The sequence below is a fragment of the Quercus lobata genome, chromosome 2 (assembly GCF_001633185.2).
Source record: "Quercus lobata isolate SW786 chromosome 2, ValleyOak3.0 Primary Assembly, whole genome shotgun sequence".
NCBI classification, from domain to species: domain Eukaryota; kingdom Viridiplantae; phylum Streptophyta; class Magnoliopsida; order Fagales; family Fagaceae; genus Quercus; species Quercus lobata.
In genome coordinates, this window is record NC_044905.1 from 781,368 (window position 1) to 802,976 (window position 21,609).

The window sequence follows — 21,609 nt, forward strand, 5'->3', positions numbered from 1 at the left end:
TTCCGTCCCATTCGGTCTACTTTAGTTCATTTGGTCCATTTCGGTCCCAGTCCATCCAATTCTGTTCATTCTGTCCACTTCAGTACAATTCGGTCCACTTTGGTCCTATTTGGTGCACTTGAACCTCATTCTATCCACTTCAGTCCCATTCAGTCCAATTAGGTCCCATTTCATCCACTTTAGTAAAATTCGGTCCAATTAAGTCCACTTTAGTTCAATTCGGTCCTAGTCAGTCCACTTTAGTCCAATTTGGTTCACTTTGATCCATTTGGACTAATTGAACCTTAAATTAATCCATTTAAATCTTTTTATTAAATTATATTATATATATGTATTGTTGTTGAATGCAAATGTGTACCATTATATAAAACTTGTAAAAATAGAAAATATTTTAAAAAATACATGCACTATTTAACTAACAAATTTAACTTACAAATATCGTGTGGGTTTATGACTAATCTTTGGATAAAGGGTTGTAACACTTTTTACATTTAAAGAGAAAATGAAGTAATAATTTTATGCTAGTGAAATCACATGTCTTAGTCTTGGCTCTCACAGCCAAGACTAAAATTGGTTTTGTCAATGGCACAATATGCCAATGAATACTGTCCAATTTTCATTTTTCAGTCGTTGGATAAGATGCAACACAATGGTGCTCTCGTGGATTCTCAATTCTATTTCTAAAGACGTAGTTTCCAGTGTGATTATTTACATGTAGACAGCTTGAGATGTACGGCTGGATCTTCAAGAGAGGTTTGCACAAAGGAATGCACCTTGAATCTTTCAGATTTAGAAGGCAATCTCATTTCTTGCTCAAGATTATTCCACTTTGAGTGCTTACTTTACTAGGCTTAAAAAACTTTGGGATGAGTTATCTAATTATAAGGCCTGGTTTGATTATCATATTCAAGAATACATTATGCCTTTTTCGGAATTGTATTCAAAGCAATTTGGACCACTTTTTAGTTGGAATTACTTCCAAATTATCAAGAATACTTCAATTAACCTTTGTTGATATATTGAGATCATCATTGGAGCCGAGAACTAAAGATTATTAACTAGTATAAAATGAGGTGTTTACAGATGATTCTTTTTACTCAACCTACATTCTTAGATTCAATATTAAGTGTGTCATTTTCAAACAACTACATCTCATTCATTTCAAATCCAAATTGGGTCAAATCTATGTCCATTTTAAAATTTTGGATGTCTACTTACAAATGAAACAATTTTCACATAGAAATTCATTATAGTGGGAAAGATAAGGAAAAAGATCATCAAATTCTCATATTTAAGCATATTAAAAGTTAATTGTCTCTGAGCAACTTTTGGCCCAAACTCAAACCTATATAGTATTGTAGAAGCCATTATAAACCTTTAAAGTTCAAATAAGACTAATATCACATACATGGAGAATACAAGTGTGTATAATTTACAAAATGTATAGATGAAAAATATCAATCATAAGATATGTTATACAATGCAATTGATATGATGCTTGACTATCGAGCCTCTAACATGGTAATAGTAATTTCATTGACTGAGGGTGACTGGTTCTTGCTTGATGAAGGTGATTTTTTTCCTACAAAGAAACCTAGCTCTTTGGGTTCAGGTAATGAACCCTCACTGTGCAATAGCATAACCACAGATGACATATTTGGCCGATTGTCATGATGTTGTTGCAAACATAAGAAACTAATATGGAGGCAACGTATAATCTTCGATTGGATGCCAGAGTCTTCTAAGAAAGTATCAATCAGTTCTAAAGGCCTACCTTCTTTCCATAATTTTCATGCCTAAAATATTTAAAAATTCTCAATCATTATTTGCATCATTATATGTAAGATAGAGGATGAAATTTGTTGAGAACTCACATGTTCAACAAGGTTTAGACTATGGTCTGGATGGAACCAACCTCGATTTTTCTTTCCACTTATTATCTCCAACAACAATACTCCAAAACTAAAAACATCAGATTTTACTGAAAATATACCATTAATTGCGTATTCAGGTGCCATATAACCACTGCAAAAACATCATTAAGCATTAAAATATTTGATTAAAAAAATGTCAACAATAAAACATGTTGAGAATACGTACTAAATTCCAACCACTCGTCTTGTGTTTCCTTCAGTTTGATCTCCACCAACAATTCTAGCCATACCGAAGTCAGCAATTTTTGGAATCATCTTACTATCAAGTAAAACATTGCTTGCTTTGAGGTCTCTATATATAATCCTCAATCTAGAATCTTCGTGAAGATAGAGAAGCCCTCGCGCAATCCCATAGATAATGTTAAAGCGCATAGACCAACCCAAAACTTTAGCTCTTGTTTGATCTGAAAAGTTTCTCATTTATGTTAATACTAAGTTGAACATGAATAATGAAACAAGAAATTGGAATTTCTTCAAATAACAATGAAAACTTTCATGGAGTTTGGTAAAAATTATTTGTTTTAGAGAAGTTCAAACCAAAAATGAAGGAATCCAAGCTTCCATTGAGCATATATTCATAGATTAGGATTTTCTCATCTCCTTCAATGCAATAGCCCAAAAGCCTAACAAGATTTCGATGCTGCAATTTGGCGATTAGTATAACTTCATTTTTAAACTCGTTCAATCCTTGTCCAGAACTCCGTGAAAGCCTTTTTACAGCAATTTCTTTTCCATCTACTAGGGTACCCTGAAATTTCAAATATGCAAGTAGTTTTTTATTGAAGTTGAGTATGGTAAGAATTGCTTTTTTTGTGATCTTTATAAAAGCATGCTAGAGAGTTACCTTATATACAAGTCCAAAGCCACCTTCACCAAGCTTGTTATTACTTGAAAAATTGTCAGTGGCAGTGGCTATGGTAGCTAGGGTGAAGAATGTGACCTCCATATCTTCACTTTGGCCTTCAATGTTCTGGTCTACCATCACATTATTCTCCAATTTCCCTGCTAAGATCATGATGGGCTTCACATTATACATAAGAAATAAGAATAGGGCAATTGTTAAATTCGGTTTAGACCCACTGGTTAATTACAAAACAAAATTATTATTTGATTTCTTAGGTGATCCAAAATATCAATATCAATAATCAAAATACAATAAGTGACCAAGTCATAAAGCAAAATAAAATAAAATAAAACTATAAACGCATAAGACACGTAGGTTGTGTTTAACATTGGCTTAAAAAGTATGTTTTTTTTATTTTTTTATTTACTATTTGGTTTGTTTTTGCTACTATTTAGTTTATTTTTGATACTATTCATGGGTCCCATTGCACTTTTTGATACTATTCATGGATCCTACTTTACTATTTCAACTATTTTTTAACTTTATCTACAATACTTTCAGTAAAAAGTTTACAATTTCAGTTAAATAAGTTATTCTCAAATAGACTTGTAATATGATCTGAAGTGAAAAACCTATGGAGAACTCTCTAAAGGAAAAAGGACTATATGTGTAAACTACTCCCACTAAGGCAATCAACTAGAAAAGGATGTGTTTTACAGTCTTGAAAAAAAAAAATTTGTACCTGGCTTTAATTTCCCAATAGATAACTTCTGCGACTCACAATAGCTTTAAAACTTTGAGCTTCTTCCTATATGGATTTCTTCGATTCCTTCATGAATGGCAGGTCTATGTAAATTAACTAGAACCTTTGGTGCACTCAAATTAAGGTACTTCCTTGAATATTTGATCTACAGTCAACTCACTAGAAGAAATGCTATGTGGTTTTGAGCTTTGGATCACAAGATTTTATAAAACTACTAGGATTCTCTCAAGAAAGCTCATGGATGAAAGGCATGGTTTTTTCACTAAAAGTGTTGTGCTAGTTTCTGCCTTTCCAACTTTACTAGAAATCTTGCATAAGATAGTATAAATTGGTGTTTACATATATGGTTATAATCCTAATCAAAACAAAGATTTAGATTATTTTTTGTGATTCTCGTTCAATGGGCCATTTCAGCCCATCTTTTTTTTTTTAAGCAAATTTCAGCCCATCCATATTTACTAGCTTGAGTCAACCTCTTGTTTCCCCCGCTTTAGGCCACAATATATTTTAGCCTTACCAATATTTTGCAAATTTTATTCCTTACCATTACTTTTCTTAAGATCAAATGGCTAAAACTTCACAGCTTTTCTTGTTCAACATCTTATTAGCTGCTTTATACGTTTTTAGAAGTTCAATTAATTGTTTGTTTGGATACAATTTATCCAGGGACGGAACCAGGATTTGAACTCGGGGGGGGGAGGGGGGCAAAGCATGAACCAAAAAAATTTCCAGTGACATGGTTTATTAAAAAAAAAAAATCATGGTAGGCAAAACAATTGCATTTTATTACCATAAATATTTAAGTCAAGAAGGAAATAATATGAATAAAAAAAGTTGAAAGTTACAATATGATATTCTAACATTTTCAAAGAAGAAGAATAAAAAAAGAAGAGGATTTCAGATCTCCAAATTTTGGGTAATTTGAATAAAAATGTTGATTTTATCACGTTGACCAACTCACCAATATGATAAACCCATATGTAAGGACACGATTTGGTGACGAACCTAAACAGTATTGGGTTCGTACGTAAAAGGCCCAGACAATATGATTTGTAGAGCGTGGGTGTAAAGAGCTAGATTAACTGTGGTATCTACCTCCAAGATTTTCTCTCAAGCCCATACCATGTTTTCCTTCTTTTTTGTTGGTATAATCAACGTCTTTTCTTAAGTCCCTAGTGTTACTCTCTCTTTCCTCCTTCTTCCTTCTTTCTCTTCAGTTTGATGTGTGTTCCCCTTTTCTTTCGATCCCCTTCTTCATGTTCCTCTTTTAGTTTATATACTCCCCTTCGCGATCCATCTTCACCGAACACGTGTAGATTGTGTCCGGGGGATTTCTTTCTGTCCCATCTGGCGCCTCCTGGAACTTCCTATGGGCAGCTGTAAGGCTGCTTCCCTACTGCTCAGGTATCACCTCCACATTAATGCGGCCAGAGAATTGGTTGAGAGGTCATTAATGCGGAGGCAGCTATAGTTTCAGATATTTGTTTGCCTTATCTCTTTCATCTTTAGTCGGCTACTCTACCCCTTGAGATGACCTACTTCTGAGACCTGATCGTGGTGATACCACGTCCTGATCGTCTTCGGACGCGATCGTCCTCGGACGCATACTGCCGAGGAGCATGGCGTCCTCGGACGGGTGCACGACCTCGGATGGGCCACTGGCCCAACAATCCTCAACCAATTCTGAATCCTATGGGCCTATCAACCGAATGATCCCCACAATAGCCCCTCAAAATCCTACTTTTCGACTCCTCAGGAGAAAAGGTGGGTTTTGACGTCATGAGCCTGCACCTGTGCTCGTTTCGGGGCATGCCCCTGACGCTTCAGCGCCCCGATTTTGGCAGCATTAAATTCTGACAACTCCCTTGTCTCCCACGTTCGACGGTTAGATCCAAATCGAACGGTAGGGGGCTTCTCTTGTTTTGTGAGCGGGAATTTCGCCGCTCACAATCTTCACATGACTATAAAGGCGTTCCCAGATTAAACCTGTACCTTACCCTTAATGGTTACGCGGTTCCAAGGCCTATACACTGAACCTGCCTTCTTCCTGTCTTCACTGTTCTCCTGGCGACTACAAATAATCGTACGTTGTCCGAGGTCCTTCCTTTGAACCTGTAAGTCCTCTCGAAACTTTTACCATTTTTATTCAAAATCAAAAAGTTTTTTCTCTACTAAATTTCTTTAGAAAAAAGAAAAAAAAAATGGGGAAGCAGAGGAATCCCTTTCGGTGTCTCGTTGACTCCGAGGAGGGCATTAGAAACTTCCGCATGAAGTACAGTATCCCACCAACGGTAGGGATGAGGTATGCGGCCCAAGGGGAGTGGGTTGACGCCAGGCAAACTGGGGAAGTGGTTATCCCCATGATCGCCTTTATTGAAGGAGGGATGACCATCCCCATGGGTAGTATCACTAGGGGTTACCTTAATTTCTTTAGGCTATCCCCCACCCAATGCGCTCCCAATATGTTTAGGATTCTGGGAAGTATAGACGCTCTGAATCAGAGAATGGGTCTAAATCTATCCCATCACGACGTGAATTGGGTGTACAGCCTTCACCGCCTAGCTGACCAGGACTACTATCTCAAGTCGAGATATCCTGAAGTAAGGTTGATTCAGTGCCTCCCTACTTCAAATAAGCACCTAAAAGAAGATTTCCTCATTTTTTCTGGGGAATGGCATGATGGTCTATCTTGCCCGACTGTGGAGGGAACGCCAGGTGGGTGCGAAGTTATAGACCTATGCTACTTAGCTCATAATCACATTTTAATCACCTTTATTATTTTCGCGTCTCACAACTTTTAACTTTAAAATCAACGGTCTTGCAGATAGACGCTACACAAAGCCCAATCTCAGATTGGTCAATAAAGCGAGCCTAGACAGATTATTGAGAGCTGAAATATACGTGAACGAGGCTGATGGTCAACTACGAGCAGCACATTTAATTCTCGGATATACCCCCCTTTCTTTTGGCTTTCAGGCGCCGAAGTGCGTGATTAGGGCACGCGATCCTCGGCTTCGCCGTATCAGTGTTGCCTACGAAGGATTCATTGTCCCCGAGGGTATTCCACTTCCCGAACACACACCTCTCACAGAACCTCTTTCCGTGGCCAGCGTCTCAGCGGGGCTTTCTTTACCCTCACCTTCCCTCAAGAAAAAGGGCACCAATAGGAGAAGGAAAAGGGAAAAAAGCAAGCAAACCGTTGTAACAGTATCGGAATCCACGGACGATTTTGAGATTTTCGATCAGCCCTCAAACCCCGAGGAAAGTTCTGACGAGATGGGGGTAAAAAGGATACCCCAAAAAAGCCTAATGGAGCTGATAGGAGGTCAACAGGGAAAGTCTGCACCTGCCCAAACAGTACCATCCCAGGTTTCATCTCTTCCAGCCAGGTCTCCTCCTCCAGTCCCCCGCCACCCTCCTCAATCATCTTCGCAAACAGCACCGCCAAGCATTGCCGAGCCAGAGAAGCGCAGAGAGCAGAAAGGTAAGGGGGTGGCAGATGCGAGCAGATCCCGTCCCACTCGAGAGGAAGATATCCAACGAGCGGCGAAGCAGCAGAAAACCAGACAGCCCTCTACGCGGGGCCAAGAGAAATCCGATTCCCCACATCCCGATTCACAAGCATGGCTGCCAGTTCCTATGCTCGGTGGGGAACCCCTGCGAGAGGATGCCTCTGTAAGGGATTATAACGGCGGCATAGGGTGTCATGTGGCCTCGGCCATAGAGGAGGCCTTATTGCTCCCAAAGGATATGGCTGAGCTAAAGAATGTGAGGAAGAATCAACTCGTCCTTGACAATAAACGATATTTGGGCATGGTGAGAAGCTGTCTTTTATACTGTTTCATTCTGTGACCGTTACTTACTAATGCGCATTTTTCATTAACTATAACACTAACTCACCCCCCCCCCTTTTCTATTTTTATTTTTTGCAGATCATCCAAAATACCTTCAAGCTAGATGAGATGCTCAATGCTTGTTCCAACCAGCTAGATGGTGAAAGGAAAAGAAGGGTAACGGCTGTTCAAACCTTGTCCAAATCTGAACAGGATCTAACCGTCGCAAGGAAAAAGCTACAGGTCGAGGAAGAAGCTCGCAAGAGTGCTGAATCGTCATCAGAAGGCTACCAGAAGCAGGCCGAGGAACAAGCCAAGCTTCTGCGTGAGGCGAATGCCGAACTGAAGAAGACTCAGGAGCAAGTTCTTGTTCTTAAGAAGCATCTAGAAGAAACTCAGAGGTTAAGGGAGAGAGCTGAAAAGCTTAAAGAACAAGTCGAGAAAGCAAAAATCGAGTCTGAGAAGGCAAAGGATGAAGCCGAGCAGAGGGGCTACGAAATCGGGATAGCTGAAACTGAGAAAGCGTTAAGAGCCGAAGTTCCGGAGGTTTGCCGTATTTTCTGTGCGAGAACCTGGAGCGAGGCTCTTAACCGCGCTGGGGTTGAAGCCTCATCTGAACTACGTAAGCCAGAGAACGTATACTACCCCGAAGCGATACGCCCCTCAGCTCCTCAACCACACCAAGCTGATATTCCAGCCCCAGCTATTAACCCCAGCGAGGAGGTTTTACCTCGCACCTCCTCTCCAGGAGCTTCCCCAAGCAAATCCATCACTGCTTCGAAGACATATACGGTCTCACAGGGTTTTCAACAAAAATTGGACTCCACAGTTCAATCGGCTGGGGGCATCATCAAAAAGTAAAAAGATAGAAACTGCTTTGTAATTTTAATTTAGACACTTAATAGAGGACTTTCTTGCTTACTTTCTTATCATTCTGATGGTTCTAAGTTATCTTTACACTTACTTACTTTGTCGTCGTAATTTTGGATGGATTTATTTCAGACGCCTCTTTCATTGTACGCCAATCTTGCATTTGAAGCTCTCTCTTTCTGACTCTTTAACGAATGTTCATAAGGCATTACTTTTACTAGGATTATGATTTAGAAAGACTCATCACCACTTTTTCTGCCATTTAATAATTCAATGCACAACTTAGCAGGTAAGTTTCTACCGAATTAGTGGTCTAAGAATTTGACATAACATAGTTTCTGTTTAGCAATTCAGTATGAATGACAGGACGTTAATTTCCACTAAGTTTGCGATCCTGGGACCTGGCATAACTCGGTTTCTGTTTAACGATTAAGTATGAATGATAGGATGTTAATTTCCACTAAGTTTGCGATCCAAGGACCTGGCATAACTCAGTTTCTGTTTAACAATTCAGTATGAATGATAGGATGTTAATTTCCACTAAGTTTGCGATCCAAGGACCTGGCATAACTCAGTTTCTGTTTAACAATTCAGTATGAATGATAGGATGTTAATTTCCACTAAGTTTGCGATCCAAGGACCTGGCATAACTCAATTTCTGTTTAACAATTCAGTATGAATGATAGGATGTTAATTTCCACTAAGTCTGCGATCCGAGGACCCGGCATAACTCAGTTTCTGTTTAACAATTCAGTATGATAGGATGTTAATTTCCACTAAGTCTGCGATCCGAGGACCCGGCATAACTCAGTTTCTGTTTAACAATTCAGTATGATAGGATGTTAATTTCCACTAAGTCTGCGATCCGAGGACCCGGCATAACTCAGTTTCTGTTTAACAATTCAGTATGATAGGATGTTAATTTCCACTAAGTTTGCGATCCGAGGACCCGGCATAACTCAGTTTCTGTTTAACAATTCAGTATGATAGGATGTTAATTTACACTAAGTTTGCGATCCGAGGACCTGGCATAACTCAGTTTCTGTTTAACAATTCAGTATGATAGGATGTTAATTTCCACTAAGTTTGCGATCCGGAGGCATAAGTCTGCTAACCGAGGACCCGGCATAACTCAGTTTCTGTTTAACAATTCAGTATGATAGGATGTTAATTTCCACTAAGTCTGCGATCCGAGGACCCGGCATAACTCAGTTTCTGTTTAACAATTCAGTATGATAGGATGTTAATTTCCACTAAGTTTGCGATCCGAGGACCTGGCATAACTCAGTTTCTGTTTAACAATTCAGTATGATATGACAGGATGCGGAACTCATAGAATGCATATTTGACGTAAGTTAAAAGAGAATATTTGAATTAAAACTTCTTTACTAATAATAATACCTTCTGAGATTATTTACATTCCAAGGATGGAGTACAGGTTTTCCGTCTAGATCCTCTAGATAATAAGCCCCTATTCCAGCTACAGAAGTAATTCGATACGGTCCCTCCCAATTGGGTCCCAGTTTTCCCCAGATTGGATTCTTAGTGGGCCCCAGGACCTTTCTCAGCACCAGGTCACCTATGGCTAACGGCCTCATCCTCACATTGCTATCGTAGCACTGCTTGAGTTTGTGCTGGTAGTAAACTAGCCGAACCATCGCGCTTTCCCTCCGTTCTTCAATCAGGTCTAAACTTTTTTCCAACATCGCATCATTATTACTCGAAGAGAATGCACTGGTCTTTAATGTCAGGAATCCAGTTTCCAGCGGAATAACGGCCTCGGCTCCATAGGTCATGGAGAAAGGAGTTTCTCCCGTCGAACGCCTGGGCGTTGTCCGGTACGTCCAAAGCACATGTGGGAGTTCCTCCACCCATCTTCCTTTCGCGTCATCTAGTCTCTTCTTAAGCCCATGGACAATGACTTTGTTAACAGCTTCAGCCTGCCCATTGCCTTGCGGATAAGCTGGAGTGGAATATCTGTTTCTTATTCCCAGTTCTGAACAGTATTTCCTAAAGGCATTGCTATCGAACTGGAGCCCGTTGTCCGAAACAAGAGCTCGTGGGATTCCAAATCGCGTAACAATGTTCTTCCAGACAAACTTCTTCACATCTATGTCCCGGATGTTCGCCAAGGGTTCAGCCTTAACCCATTTGGTGAAGTAGTCTGTGCCAACCAGCAGGTACTTCTTGTTTCCTATAGCTTTAGGAAAAGGGCCGACAATGTCTAGCCCCCATTGTGCAAAGGGCCAAGGACTTGAGAGAGGGTTAAAAACTCCTCCAGGTTGGTGGATATTCGGAGCATATCTTTGACACTGATCGCACTTCTTAACGTACTCCTGCGCTTCTTTCTGCATATTCGGCCACCAATAACCTTGCGTTAGTGCTCGGCATGACAAGGATCTTCCTCCTGTGTGGCTTCCACAAATACCCTCATGCAACTCTTCCAGAATTAATTCTGCTGCCTCGGGAGACACGCAGAGCAAGTATGGCCCAGAGAAGGACCGTCTATATAGCTTTTTATCTTCGGATAACCAGTACCGAGGTGCTCCCTTTCGTATTTTCTCAGCTTCTACCTTATCTTCGGGCAACACATCACTGTCGAGAAATTTTAATATAGGGTCAATCTAGCACTGCGTCAAACTAGCTTGGCGAACTTGGCAAATCTCCTTTTCTGGTGAAGTGGGAGTATGCAAGTCTTCCACGATAATTACCCGTGGGAAATTTTGTGCTGAGGAGGTGGCAAGGGTCGCTAAGGAGTCCGCGTGGGTATTCTCGCCTCGTGGAATATGTAATACGTCGAACGACTCAAACTCTGTTCGCATATGCCTAACCCGGTTCAGATACCCTTGCATTCTCGGGTCTCTGGCCTCCAACTCTCCAGTCACCTGGCCAACGACCAGCTTCGAGTCTGAGAACAGTTTCACTGCCTTTCCACCCATTTTACGGACCATGCTCATTCCCATTATCAGAGCTTCGTACTCTGATTCATTGTTAGTAGCTGAGAACCCCAGTCTTAGCGACTTCTCAATGATGACCTCTTCGGGAGATATCAGGACCAATCCCAGTCCAGCTCCCCGTTGGTTTGCGGCCCCATCCACGTATATCCTCCATACCGGCCCTCCTGGCGCGGATATTATGCCAACCGATTTTTCATCCATGTGGTCTTGACTCCTACTAACTTCCTCAGGGCATTCAGCGAATTCCGCTACTAGATCGGCGAGTACTTGACCCTTCACAGAGGTGCGGGGCATGTATTTAATGTCAAAAGCACCCAGAATCGTTCCCCACTTGGCAATTCTGCCGGTATAGTCAGCACTTCTAAGTATGGATTTGAGAGGCAGTTGGGTCAAAACAACTACAGTGTGAGCTTGAAAATAGTGTGGGAGTTTACGTGTCGCATGGACGACCGCCAGTATGGCTTTCTCTAACGACAGATATCTCACCTCCGCTTCATGGAGGGATTTACTTACATAATATACCGGCCTCTGGACGCCATTGTCTTCTCGCATCAAGACAAAACTGACTGCGTGTGGAGCTACCGCCAGATAGGCATACAATATCTCATCCACTTCAGGGCTAGACATGATCGGCGGTTTGGATAAATAATTTTTCAACTGCTGGAACGCCTCAACACACTCCTCGGTCCATTCGAATCCCTGCCACTTATGTAACAGACGGAAGAAAGGACGACACCTTTCGGCTGACCTGGAAATGAATCGGTTTAACGCAGCTGTCATCCCCGTCAACCTCTGCACTTCCTTTGGATTCCGGGGCGCTTGCAAACTGTTAATAGCCCTAATCTGATCTGGATTAACCTCAATTCCCCTATGGGTCACCATGTACCCCAAGAATTTTCCTGAGCCTACTCCAAAGGAGCACTTCGAAGCATTCAGGCGCAACCTGTGTTCTCTCAGTATCCCGAAGATGCTAGTGAGGTCCTCCACATGTTCAGTCACTACCTTGCTTTTCACCACCATGTCATCAATATAAACTTCAATACTTCTGCCCAGCTGTGGCTCGAACATTTTCGTCATCATGCGTTGGTAGGTAGATCCAGCATTTTTCAGACCGAAAGGCATCACCTTGTAATGGTAGTTCCCAACCGGGGTCACGAAAGCGGTCTTTTCTTGATCATCGGTGGCTAACGGTATTTGGTGATACCCTTGAAAGGCATCCAAGAAGCTCATTCTAGGGTGGCCCACGGTCGCGTCCACCAGCTGGTCAATCTTTGGCATAGGAAATGGGTCTTTGGGACATGCCTTATTAAGATCCGTGAAATCCACGCACACTCGCCACTTCCCCGTCTTCTTCTTCACTACCACCGTATTGGCCAGCCATTGGGGGTAAAAGACTTCTTTGATAGCCCCAGCCTGTTTGAGCTTGGCAACTTCACTTCGGACTGCCTCGGCATGCTCTTTCGATGGTCGCCGAGGAATTTGCCTTCTAGGGGGAACGGCAGGGTTTACATTGAGTCGATGACAAATAAAATTTGGGTCTACTCCTGGAGCCTCATACGGGTCCCATGCAAAGACGTCCACATTAGTTCGAAGGAACTCCAGCAAACTCGCTTTCTCTTCCAGAGGCAACTTGGCCCCAACCCGAAAGAATTTCTCTGGATCATCAGCAACGGTCACCTTCTCCAGATCTTCACACTCTACCCCATTGGTTGGTACGTCTAAACCTGATGCTGGGGTCTTTAATTGCTATGACTCATTATCGGCTGTAGCCGAGGTTTCTGCCTCAGGCCGATGCAGTATAGCCGCTACCTGGCATTGCCGAGCAGCCGCTTGGTTCCCTACTATCTCCAGCACTTGGTCTCCGGACGGATACTTCACCTTCTGATGCAGGGTAGATGAAACCGCTTTAAGTGTGTGAAGCCAGGGTCTGCCCAGGATAGCCGTATACGGAGAAAAAACATCTACGACAATAAAATCCACCTCCACCACCTCCGTGCCTGACTGCACGGGCAACCTGATTAGTCCCATGGGAATGACTAACCTTCCCTCAAAACTGACCAGAGGGGAATTATAGGTTGTCAAGTCCTGCTGTTTCAAACCAAGCCCCTTGTACAAATCCGGATACATCACATCCGCTGCACTTCCCTGATCAACCATCACCCTTCGGACATCGTACCCACTGATCCTCAGCGTTACCACCAAGGCATCCTCATGGGGTTGTATGGTTCCCTCCAAATCTTCGTCTGAAAAACCCAAAACCAAGGAGACACGCTTCTTGGCTCTCTTCCATGCTTGAGAACGATCCTCAGCCGGGGATCGGGACACCGACAACACTCTGGTGGGGCAAGATCCAGTCCTCCCTGGGGCCGCAAAGATGACGTTGATTGTTCCCCGAGGGAGGCTTGATGAAGCATCCCCACGCACCTCGGAACCTGCTTGGCTCGCCCTTCCACTAGAGTGATGCAAGAGCTGCCTTAATTTTCCTTCCCGGACCAATTGCTCCAAATGGTCCCATAAATTTCTGCAGTTGTCTGTCGTGTGTCCATGGTCCTGATGGTAATGGCAATACAAACTCGGGTTGCGTTTTGTAGGCTCTCCTGCCATCCTGTTAGGCCATTTGAAAAATGGCTCGTCCTTTATCTTCTCCAAAACCTGCTGAACAGGCTCCCGAAATACCGCATTAACGACCTGGGCATCTGCCGAGACCGACTGGCCAACAAAGTCCCGCCTTGGTCGGTTGTTATTATAACGATCCGACCTGAAATCCCTCCTCTCCTGAGGGATCATCTTGGCCTTTCCTTTCCCCTGAAACTGATCCTCCTCTATCCTTTTGTACTTCTCTATTCTGTCCATCAGTTGGCGCACACTGGTAACAGGTTTACCCGTCAAGGATTTCCTCAAGTCGTGATCAGCTGGGAGGCCGGCTTTGAAAGTAGTTATGGCCACAGCGTCATTCTTCCCTCCTATTTCGTTGAACATCTCCCAGTACCTATCCGAATAACTCTTGAGAGTCTCGCCCTCTCGCATAGACAAGGTCAACAAGGACCCCAGCGGCAAAGGAGTCCTGCTGCATGTAATAAAACGAGCACCAAAAGCCTGGGTCAGTGCTTTGAAAGATCCAATAGAGTTGGCCCTTAAGCCATTGAACCACCTCATCGCCGTCGGGCCCAAGCTCGACGGAAAAATCTTGCACATCAGGGCATCATCTCTGGAATGAATAGCCATCTTCTGGCTGTAATAGCTTACATGTTCCACCGGATCCGAATGGCCATCATACAGAGAGAACGTAGGTTGATTGAACCGCCGAGGATGGGTAGCATCATCTATGCTTCTTGTAAAGGGTGACCTGGAAATTTGACTCAAGGCTTTGTTCATGGCATCGTTTCCCACGCCCCTACTAGTTGGACTTTTGCGCCTACGCCTATGGCGACGCTCCTCCTCGTAGGAGAAAGTCTCCCTCTGCGGAGTTCTCGATCTCCGCCTGTAACTAGTTCCATCCGACTCCCCGGATGATAGTTCGGAGCGAGGTGGGGAACGCTCCCGTCGTGCATGACGTAACTCTCTCTTCAAGTCTGCAATTTCACGTTGCAGATCCCCATCATGCTTCACGTGGGAAACGTGACTCTTCCCGCGTGTACGGGTTCTCGTGGTGTGGGTAGTATGTATGCTCCCCTCCTGGACTTCCCTCCGTTCGGGACTTTTTCGAGGACCATCATGCTGAGAGCCCCTTGACTCCGCCTGATGCGGGCTGATATCACCCTGATGCAGCCCCGCTGCGGGGTGAGGCAGTTCCACTCCTTCCATCGAAAACGTTGTGTCGGAGGTTGTACAAGCTAATACAAGCTCTTCCCACAGACGGCGCCAATTGTAAGGACACGATTTGGTGACGAACCTAAACAGTATTGGGTTCGTACGTAAAAGGCCCAGACAACATGATTTGTAGAGCGTGGGTGTAAAGAGCTAGATTAACTGTGGTATCTACCTCCAAGATTTTCTCTCAAGCCCATACCATGTTTTCCTTCTTTTTTGTTGGTATAATCAACGTCTTTTCTTAAGTCCCTAGTGTTACTCTCTCTCTCCTTTCTTCTTCCTTCTTTCTCTTCAGTTTTATGTGTGTTCTCCTTTTTTTCTCGATCCCCTTCTTCATGTTCCCTCTTTTAGTTTATATACTCCCCTTCGCGATCCATCTTCACCGAACACGTGTAGATTGTGTCCGGGGGATTTCTTTCTGTCCCATCTGGCGCCTCCTGGAACTTCCTATGGGCAGCTGTAAGGCTGCTTCCCTACTGCTCAGGTATCACCTCCACATTAATGCGGCCAGAGAGTTGGTTGAGAGGTCATTAATGCGGAGGCAGCTATAGTTTCAGATATTTGTTTGCCTTATCTCTTTCATCTTTAGTCGGCTACTCTACCCCTTGAGATGACCTACTTCTGAAATCTGATCGTGGTGAGACCACGTCCTGATCGTCTTCGGACGCGATCGTCCTCGGACGCATACTGCCGAGGAGCATGGCGTCCTCGGACGGGTGCACGACCTCGGATGGGCCACTGGCCCAACAATCCTCAACCAATTCTGAATCCTATGGGCCTATCAACCGAATGATCCCCACACCATACTTTTGAATGCAACTAAAAATCATACTAATGAAGTTTTCAAAACTTTTTTTGTGGATTTTAAAAAATTGGGATATTAATATTAAGAGTTGGCAATGCTACATCATTAATATTGGCTTCTAAAAGAATTTTGCATTTTATCTTTTGAAAAAAATTTAAATATTGTAATTGACTTTCCCATAATTTATAAATCAATTAAAAAGTCATATAAATTATTGTCACTCCCGTAAGGGAATTTTTTTTTCTATGAGATTTTTTTGGTTATGAATAATTGAATTATGATATTAGTGATTTGTAGATTTTTTATTGTGTTGTATTTAGACTATAGAGGGGCCACAGGCCCAAAGAAAGGGTTAGGTGATTAGTTTCTTTTGGGCTATTTGGACCAATCCAAAAATTTGAGGGGGGCCAACTATAAACTCTAGAATATGAGTCTTCCAATATACTAAATTTTTTCAAAGAAATTTTTTTTTTTTTTTTTTTTTTTTTTTTTTGTGGTTGGGGGTGGTGGTGGGGGCACTGGCCCCCTGCCCCTTAGTGGGTCCGTCCTTGCATTTATCGTTGAAAATTGAAAACATTGTAACAAAATAATTTTTAAGTGTGTAAATAGTGTCATGGGACTCAATTTTAAAATTATTTTTGCTTAAAAAAGTATTTACAGATTCCATAAACAGTGCACGAAATCCACACTAAAAACACAAACACGCGTCTACTTTCATTTTCAGTACAATCCAAAGGTACACTACAGATTCTAGAACTATCTTTTCCAAATGGGTCAGAGAAAGAAATATTACCTCTGACTTTTGTCCTTTTGCTAATGCAGTAGGGAATGAAGAGCACGCCAAAAACGACCGCAATTGCAACCACAACTATCACTATAACCTTCATCTTTTTGTCTTTCTCCTCTTTATGATTGACTTTGCAGAAGAAAAGCAAAAATATTTTAGTAATAATGCATTAAAATAGATGGAAACAACAAAGATTATAGCTTCAATGGCATGTAAAAATATAAATTAAAGAGCAATAAAGACCATAGGCCTATTACCTTGCTCTGAAGCAGGCATTCGAATATATACATCCTGCCCATTAGCTGCAACCTGTCTAATATCAATTAGATCCCCAAACCACATGGCGCAGCCACTTCCTCCATTTTTAATATCTGAGTTTGCATAAGCCGTACAGGAACAGTTGTTCAAACATTTGACTTTGCATTCGTTAAGATTCATACTTCCGTTCATCCAGGAATACGTGGTATCTGGCATTTTGAGCCCAACAAATTTAGCAAACCCAATTTTATCTTTATCCTCGCAGCTCAATTGGGTAATGCGTACACATCCCTTAGACCACTCATCTGGGTTCCATGTATCTGGTGACTTATGCTTGAATCCTTCTACACATTGACAGATAGGTGACTTACCAATGATACAATTTCCATAAGGACCACATAAATTATAGGTGTCACATCTGTCTCCTGGTGAAGAAATGAGTGTGGTCCATTTTTTATCTGCTTCGACCCATATGTAGCGCTCATATGAGGACGTATTTTCGTTCAAAACTCCTCTTGAGATTACAGATTTTTCAATCAGGTGGAATATGACGTATACCTCATCGCTGTTGATGACAAAATCGTAGGTGTAAACCGGATTGTCCTTTATGTCTGATACACCACTGAAACCAAGGCCATTCCATGGTCCGGTCCTTAAGAACTTCTCGGTGCCTTTCTTTGCGACTATTTCAGGGTAATTATGAAGTTCAACCCCAAAACTCAGTTCTCCAGGAGACGGGTCATCTGGACTCTTCCATGCAGATATGCGCCGTTCCAGACCAGTCTTTAAGTCCCATCCAACTTTCATTCCTGGTAGCCAAGTATTAGAAGGATAGTCAAAGCTTTGCCACAAATATTTTTCTGGGTTTTCTTCCTTCTCTTCTCTTAATATTAGATTTCCTGAATCTAAAAGCTGGACTATTGGATTCCAGGCCTTTTTTGTTGAGTTTGCCGACCAAGCAACTGTTCTATTCTGGCTGAGAAGAACAAGACTACCTGAACTGTTTACCATCAACATGCCAGACGAGTCGTTTATTGGATTGAGCCGGTTTGCTACCCAAACAACCGTTCTAACTGGGATATTGTTGTACCATATTCCCAAGTAACGGTTGCCGGAATTACCAGGACTAAAGAACCCCAGGGCAAAGCTTCCATCTCTAGAGACCAGGGTCATGCCCTCAGTGAGGGATTCGGATTTTGCAATGCCGTCAGCAGCATCCGACAGTACAAAGAAGAAAAGAAGCAAACTCGAACTCAACAACAACAACACAAAAGCAAAGATGTCCATTTTTTTTTGGTTAAGGGGAACAACAAACAGAACTACCTCACCCTATCAGAGAGCACAGAGTTAGACATCCTATTATACAAAATACCAGCAGCTCTTAGCCAAACAGAACTACCTCTTTGCCAACATTTTAAAGTTAGGCCTATTACAATGAGCAAAGACTAGATCATGGAAGGCCATGCGTTGACTCAGGCATGTGGTTGTTCTTTTATGGTAACTAAGCAAGAGATAAATACAAACTAAAGCGCCAATATTATCAAGTTCGACTGGGGACCATCATCAGTAATAAGAATAGAAATTCTTTGTACCATATTTTGTATTCCATGCTTAAAATGGAAAAAAAAAAAAAAAATCACATGACAAATTGTGATTAGTAGAACATAAAGTGTATCACAAAATGTGATACAGAAGATTTGTATTTCAATAATAGACACTGTAAGAAAAGTGTGCCAATTGATTTCTAGTTCTTAACAACTTTGATTCCTCGTTAGAAGTTGCAGAAAAGACCTTATAGCGGAGCTCTTATTTGGACAAATATCCCTATCGAGAATCGACGTGCACCGGCCCCTATTGACTTAAATGCCTGTGTTCATTGACAAAACCTTCCTCAACGTTTACCCATGGGCTAATAATTTCGAGCCAGGTGTATAGCAGAGTTGGTATGGGTCGACATGGGGATGGGGTGACCCGAGTGGGACCTATCCAATATGAGAGGTCCTACACCAATCCCTCTTATACATAAATGCAACCTGATTACATTGGCTGTGCAATGCAGAATGACGAACGATCTATAGATGCAAGTAATCAACAAAGGTGTCCTCAAAATAATACTCTATGATTGTCTTAGTTAATGGTTAGAAAGATATGGTGAACTAAAGTGGGTCCAAGTTGTAAACTTGGTCTCAAGTCTGTTGAGATTCTATGTATATTCAAAGCAGTGTGCTTGTTTTATTGGGGAGAAAAATAATTTTATATGTAAAAATTTGTCCTTTTTAAAGTCGTTTAATCATATGGCAGGAAAAAGTGATTTGATTTTTTCCCAATTGTTATTGAATTAATGTTGTTTGGTTTAAACCTTATTTTTTGTAAGTAATTTTTTGGGATAAAACTATTGCCACAAGATGAATAAAGAGAGAATTCAAAATCATATACCGATAATAGGATACACAAACTTTGATATTTATTATTGATACGATGAATTGGGAAACTGTGAAACAACTTGGGATTGATTATGACTAGCTCAAAGGAAACCTGTTATATTTGCGACACCAGCAATTTTGAAGATTTGCCGTCTCATAATTTGTTATTTGGATAGTTTAAATTATCACATTTTGCTCTTAGATACATAGATGCTTTTTGTTTTGGTTTGTGACACTCCAGTGTTTAGCTCCCTTTAGCTTAGATACGTTAGTTTGTTTGGTAAACTTTAATCAAATTTGATGATGTGATAAAAGGGTATATATATATATTCTATGACTTGTATATCTCAAAATTGATACATCTGACCCATAGTATCACAGATTGATTCTCAAATTTAATGACAAGACATTTTTCCTCTGCGCCACAAGATAATACTTGCTGATGAAGCGTGACTTCGTCAGTTGAGGTGAATACGTCCAGATGGATTTGGGCTGGATACCTGCGTAAATGAAAAGACTGCTCCTTCTAATGTGGTCATCGGTGTGGTGCCTGCCACAACGTCTCCGATGTCAAAGTCAGAACAAGAAAGTGTTTTGTAAAATGAAACAAAATAGCAAAATAACAATCAGTGTCTTTTCAGAGTGTTTTTTTTTGTACCTTGTGTTGGCAGTGTGAGGGCTTTATATATGTTGCCTTGGATTCTAGCCGTTGTGATTGATATTGTGATGTTAATGCCTTCCTTTTGTAATGCCTCCTGCGTAGTTATGGGGTTTTAATATGCTCTCAACGGTCTGTACAATTGGTTTTGTAATCGTCTGAGGCATTATTGGCGGCATTGAATGATCCGGCTGTCTCCGTCAGTGACGTGGGCATTTGTTAGGCTCTTCTTAGGGGAATGGTCTCGTCCATCTTGCTGAGCCCGTCTGTAGCCAATTTTGTCACTCCCATCAGCTGCCCCTAGATTTTGTGATTTGGACTGTAAATGACTCTTGGGATTTCGTGCTGTATTAAATGCGTAGTGGCGGCGCCACACGCGTCGTGGCCACGTGGCGCGTGCTGATCGGTGGGGTTTTTTGCATGACCCTTGGGTTTCCCGCTGCTTTTCAGTTGTTTGGGCTTCAGTTTTTAAACTTCCTTTTCCTTTGGTTTCCCCCTTCACTTTTCCCAATTTCTTTACTCATTGCTCCGAGTCTCTTCTTCTTCGCTTGTTCTTGCGACTATTCCAACTTTGTTCCGGCGACTTCCTTTTTCCAATTGCGCTGCACCTTTTCGAGGTATGTTTCTCTTTTTCCTTTTCCTCTATTTCCTTTTTTCTTTTTCTTTGTAATCTGTTGTAAGTTTCTGATTTTTCCTTTTTCTTTCCTTCGCTGTAGTTGTCTTTGTTTTCTGATTTTTGGGATTTTCAGTATTTACCTCCTTCTTCTGCATTTTTCCAAGTGTCCATGGTTAGTAGTTCTGAGGTGAGGATAGCTTCCCCCTCAGTTTCTTTCCTTTTTGCGCGTTTGGGGGGGTCTTTAGGTGTTTTCCCAAACCTCGAGGACTTTGTTTTTGAGGGTAACAGTTTGGGCGTTGTATTGGTCGAGTTGTGTCCTTTGCTTCGTCAATCTATTGATTGGTTTAAGGGTCTGGTAAGAGAGCGGGGGACGATGTTTGAGGTTAGATCTAGTGAACTCGACACTGGGTTATCATCTAATGGTGACCCGGTGGAGGGAGATACTGTCGTTTCTGCATGTAGTGACCCAAAAAAATGGGGTCTTGCATTCCATGGAATCCTACATTGCCTAGGGAAGCACATGAGAATGTGTTTATAAGGAATGACCTCCCTTAAATGTGTAGAGGCCTTTTCCCCCACTGTTGTGTGCTTTGGGGGAGAACAAAACTGTGAGGGGTATGGGCCCCAAAGCGGACAATATCTGTAGTGACCCAAAAAGGGGGGTCTTGCATTATATGGAATCTCACATTGCCTAAGGAAGCACATGGGAATATGTTTATAAGGAATGACCTCCCTTCAATGTGTAGAGACCTTTTCCCCCACTGCTGTGTGCTTTGGGGGAGAACAAAACTGTGAGGGGTATGGGCCCCAAAGCGGAAAATATCTACACAGTTGGGGTGGGGTCATTACAGATGGTATCAGAGCCATGCCCTAGCTAGAAGTGTGGGCCCCACACACGAGGACGTGTGTGCCCGTAAGTGGGGTGGATTGTAGTGACCCAAAGAAAAGGGGTCTTGCATTCCATGGAATCTCACATCGCCTAGGGAAGCACATGAGAATGTGTTTATAAGGAATGACCTCCCTTCAATGTGTAGAGGCCTTTTCCCCAGCG

At 42.1% G+C, this 21,609-nt stretch overlaps 1 protein-coding gene across 1 annotated transcript; it reads right to left on the bottom strand.

The window, feature by feature from the left end:
* Positions 1-1,323: 1,323 nt before the first annotated feature.
* Positions 1,324-18,034, bottom strand: LOC115977736 (G-type lectin S-receptor-like serine/threonine-protein kinase At4g27290). Its single transcript, XM_031099756.1, has 6 exons — positions 16,861-18,034; positions 16,610-16,732; positions 2,779-2,936; positions 2,472-2,682; positions 1,875-2,338; positions 1,324-1,796 (listed from the first exon to the last, which is right to left on the bottom strand). The coding sequence occupies exons 1-5, from the start codon at positions 18,032-18,034 to the stop codon at positions 2,100-2,102; spliced, it is 1,905 nt and encodes a 634-aa protein (XP_030955616.1). The 3' UTR covers positions 1,324-1,796; positions 1,875-2,099.
* Between the last annotated feature and the right edge of the window lie 3,575 nt (positions 18,035-21,609).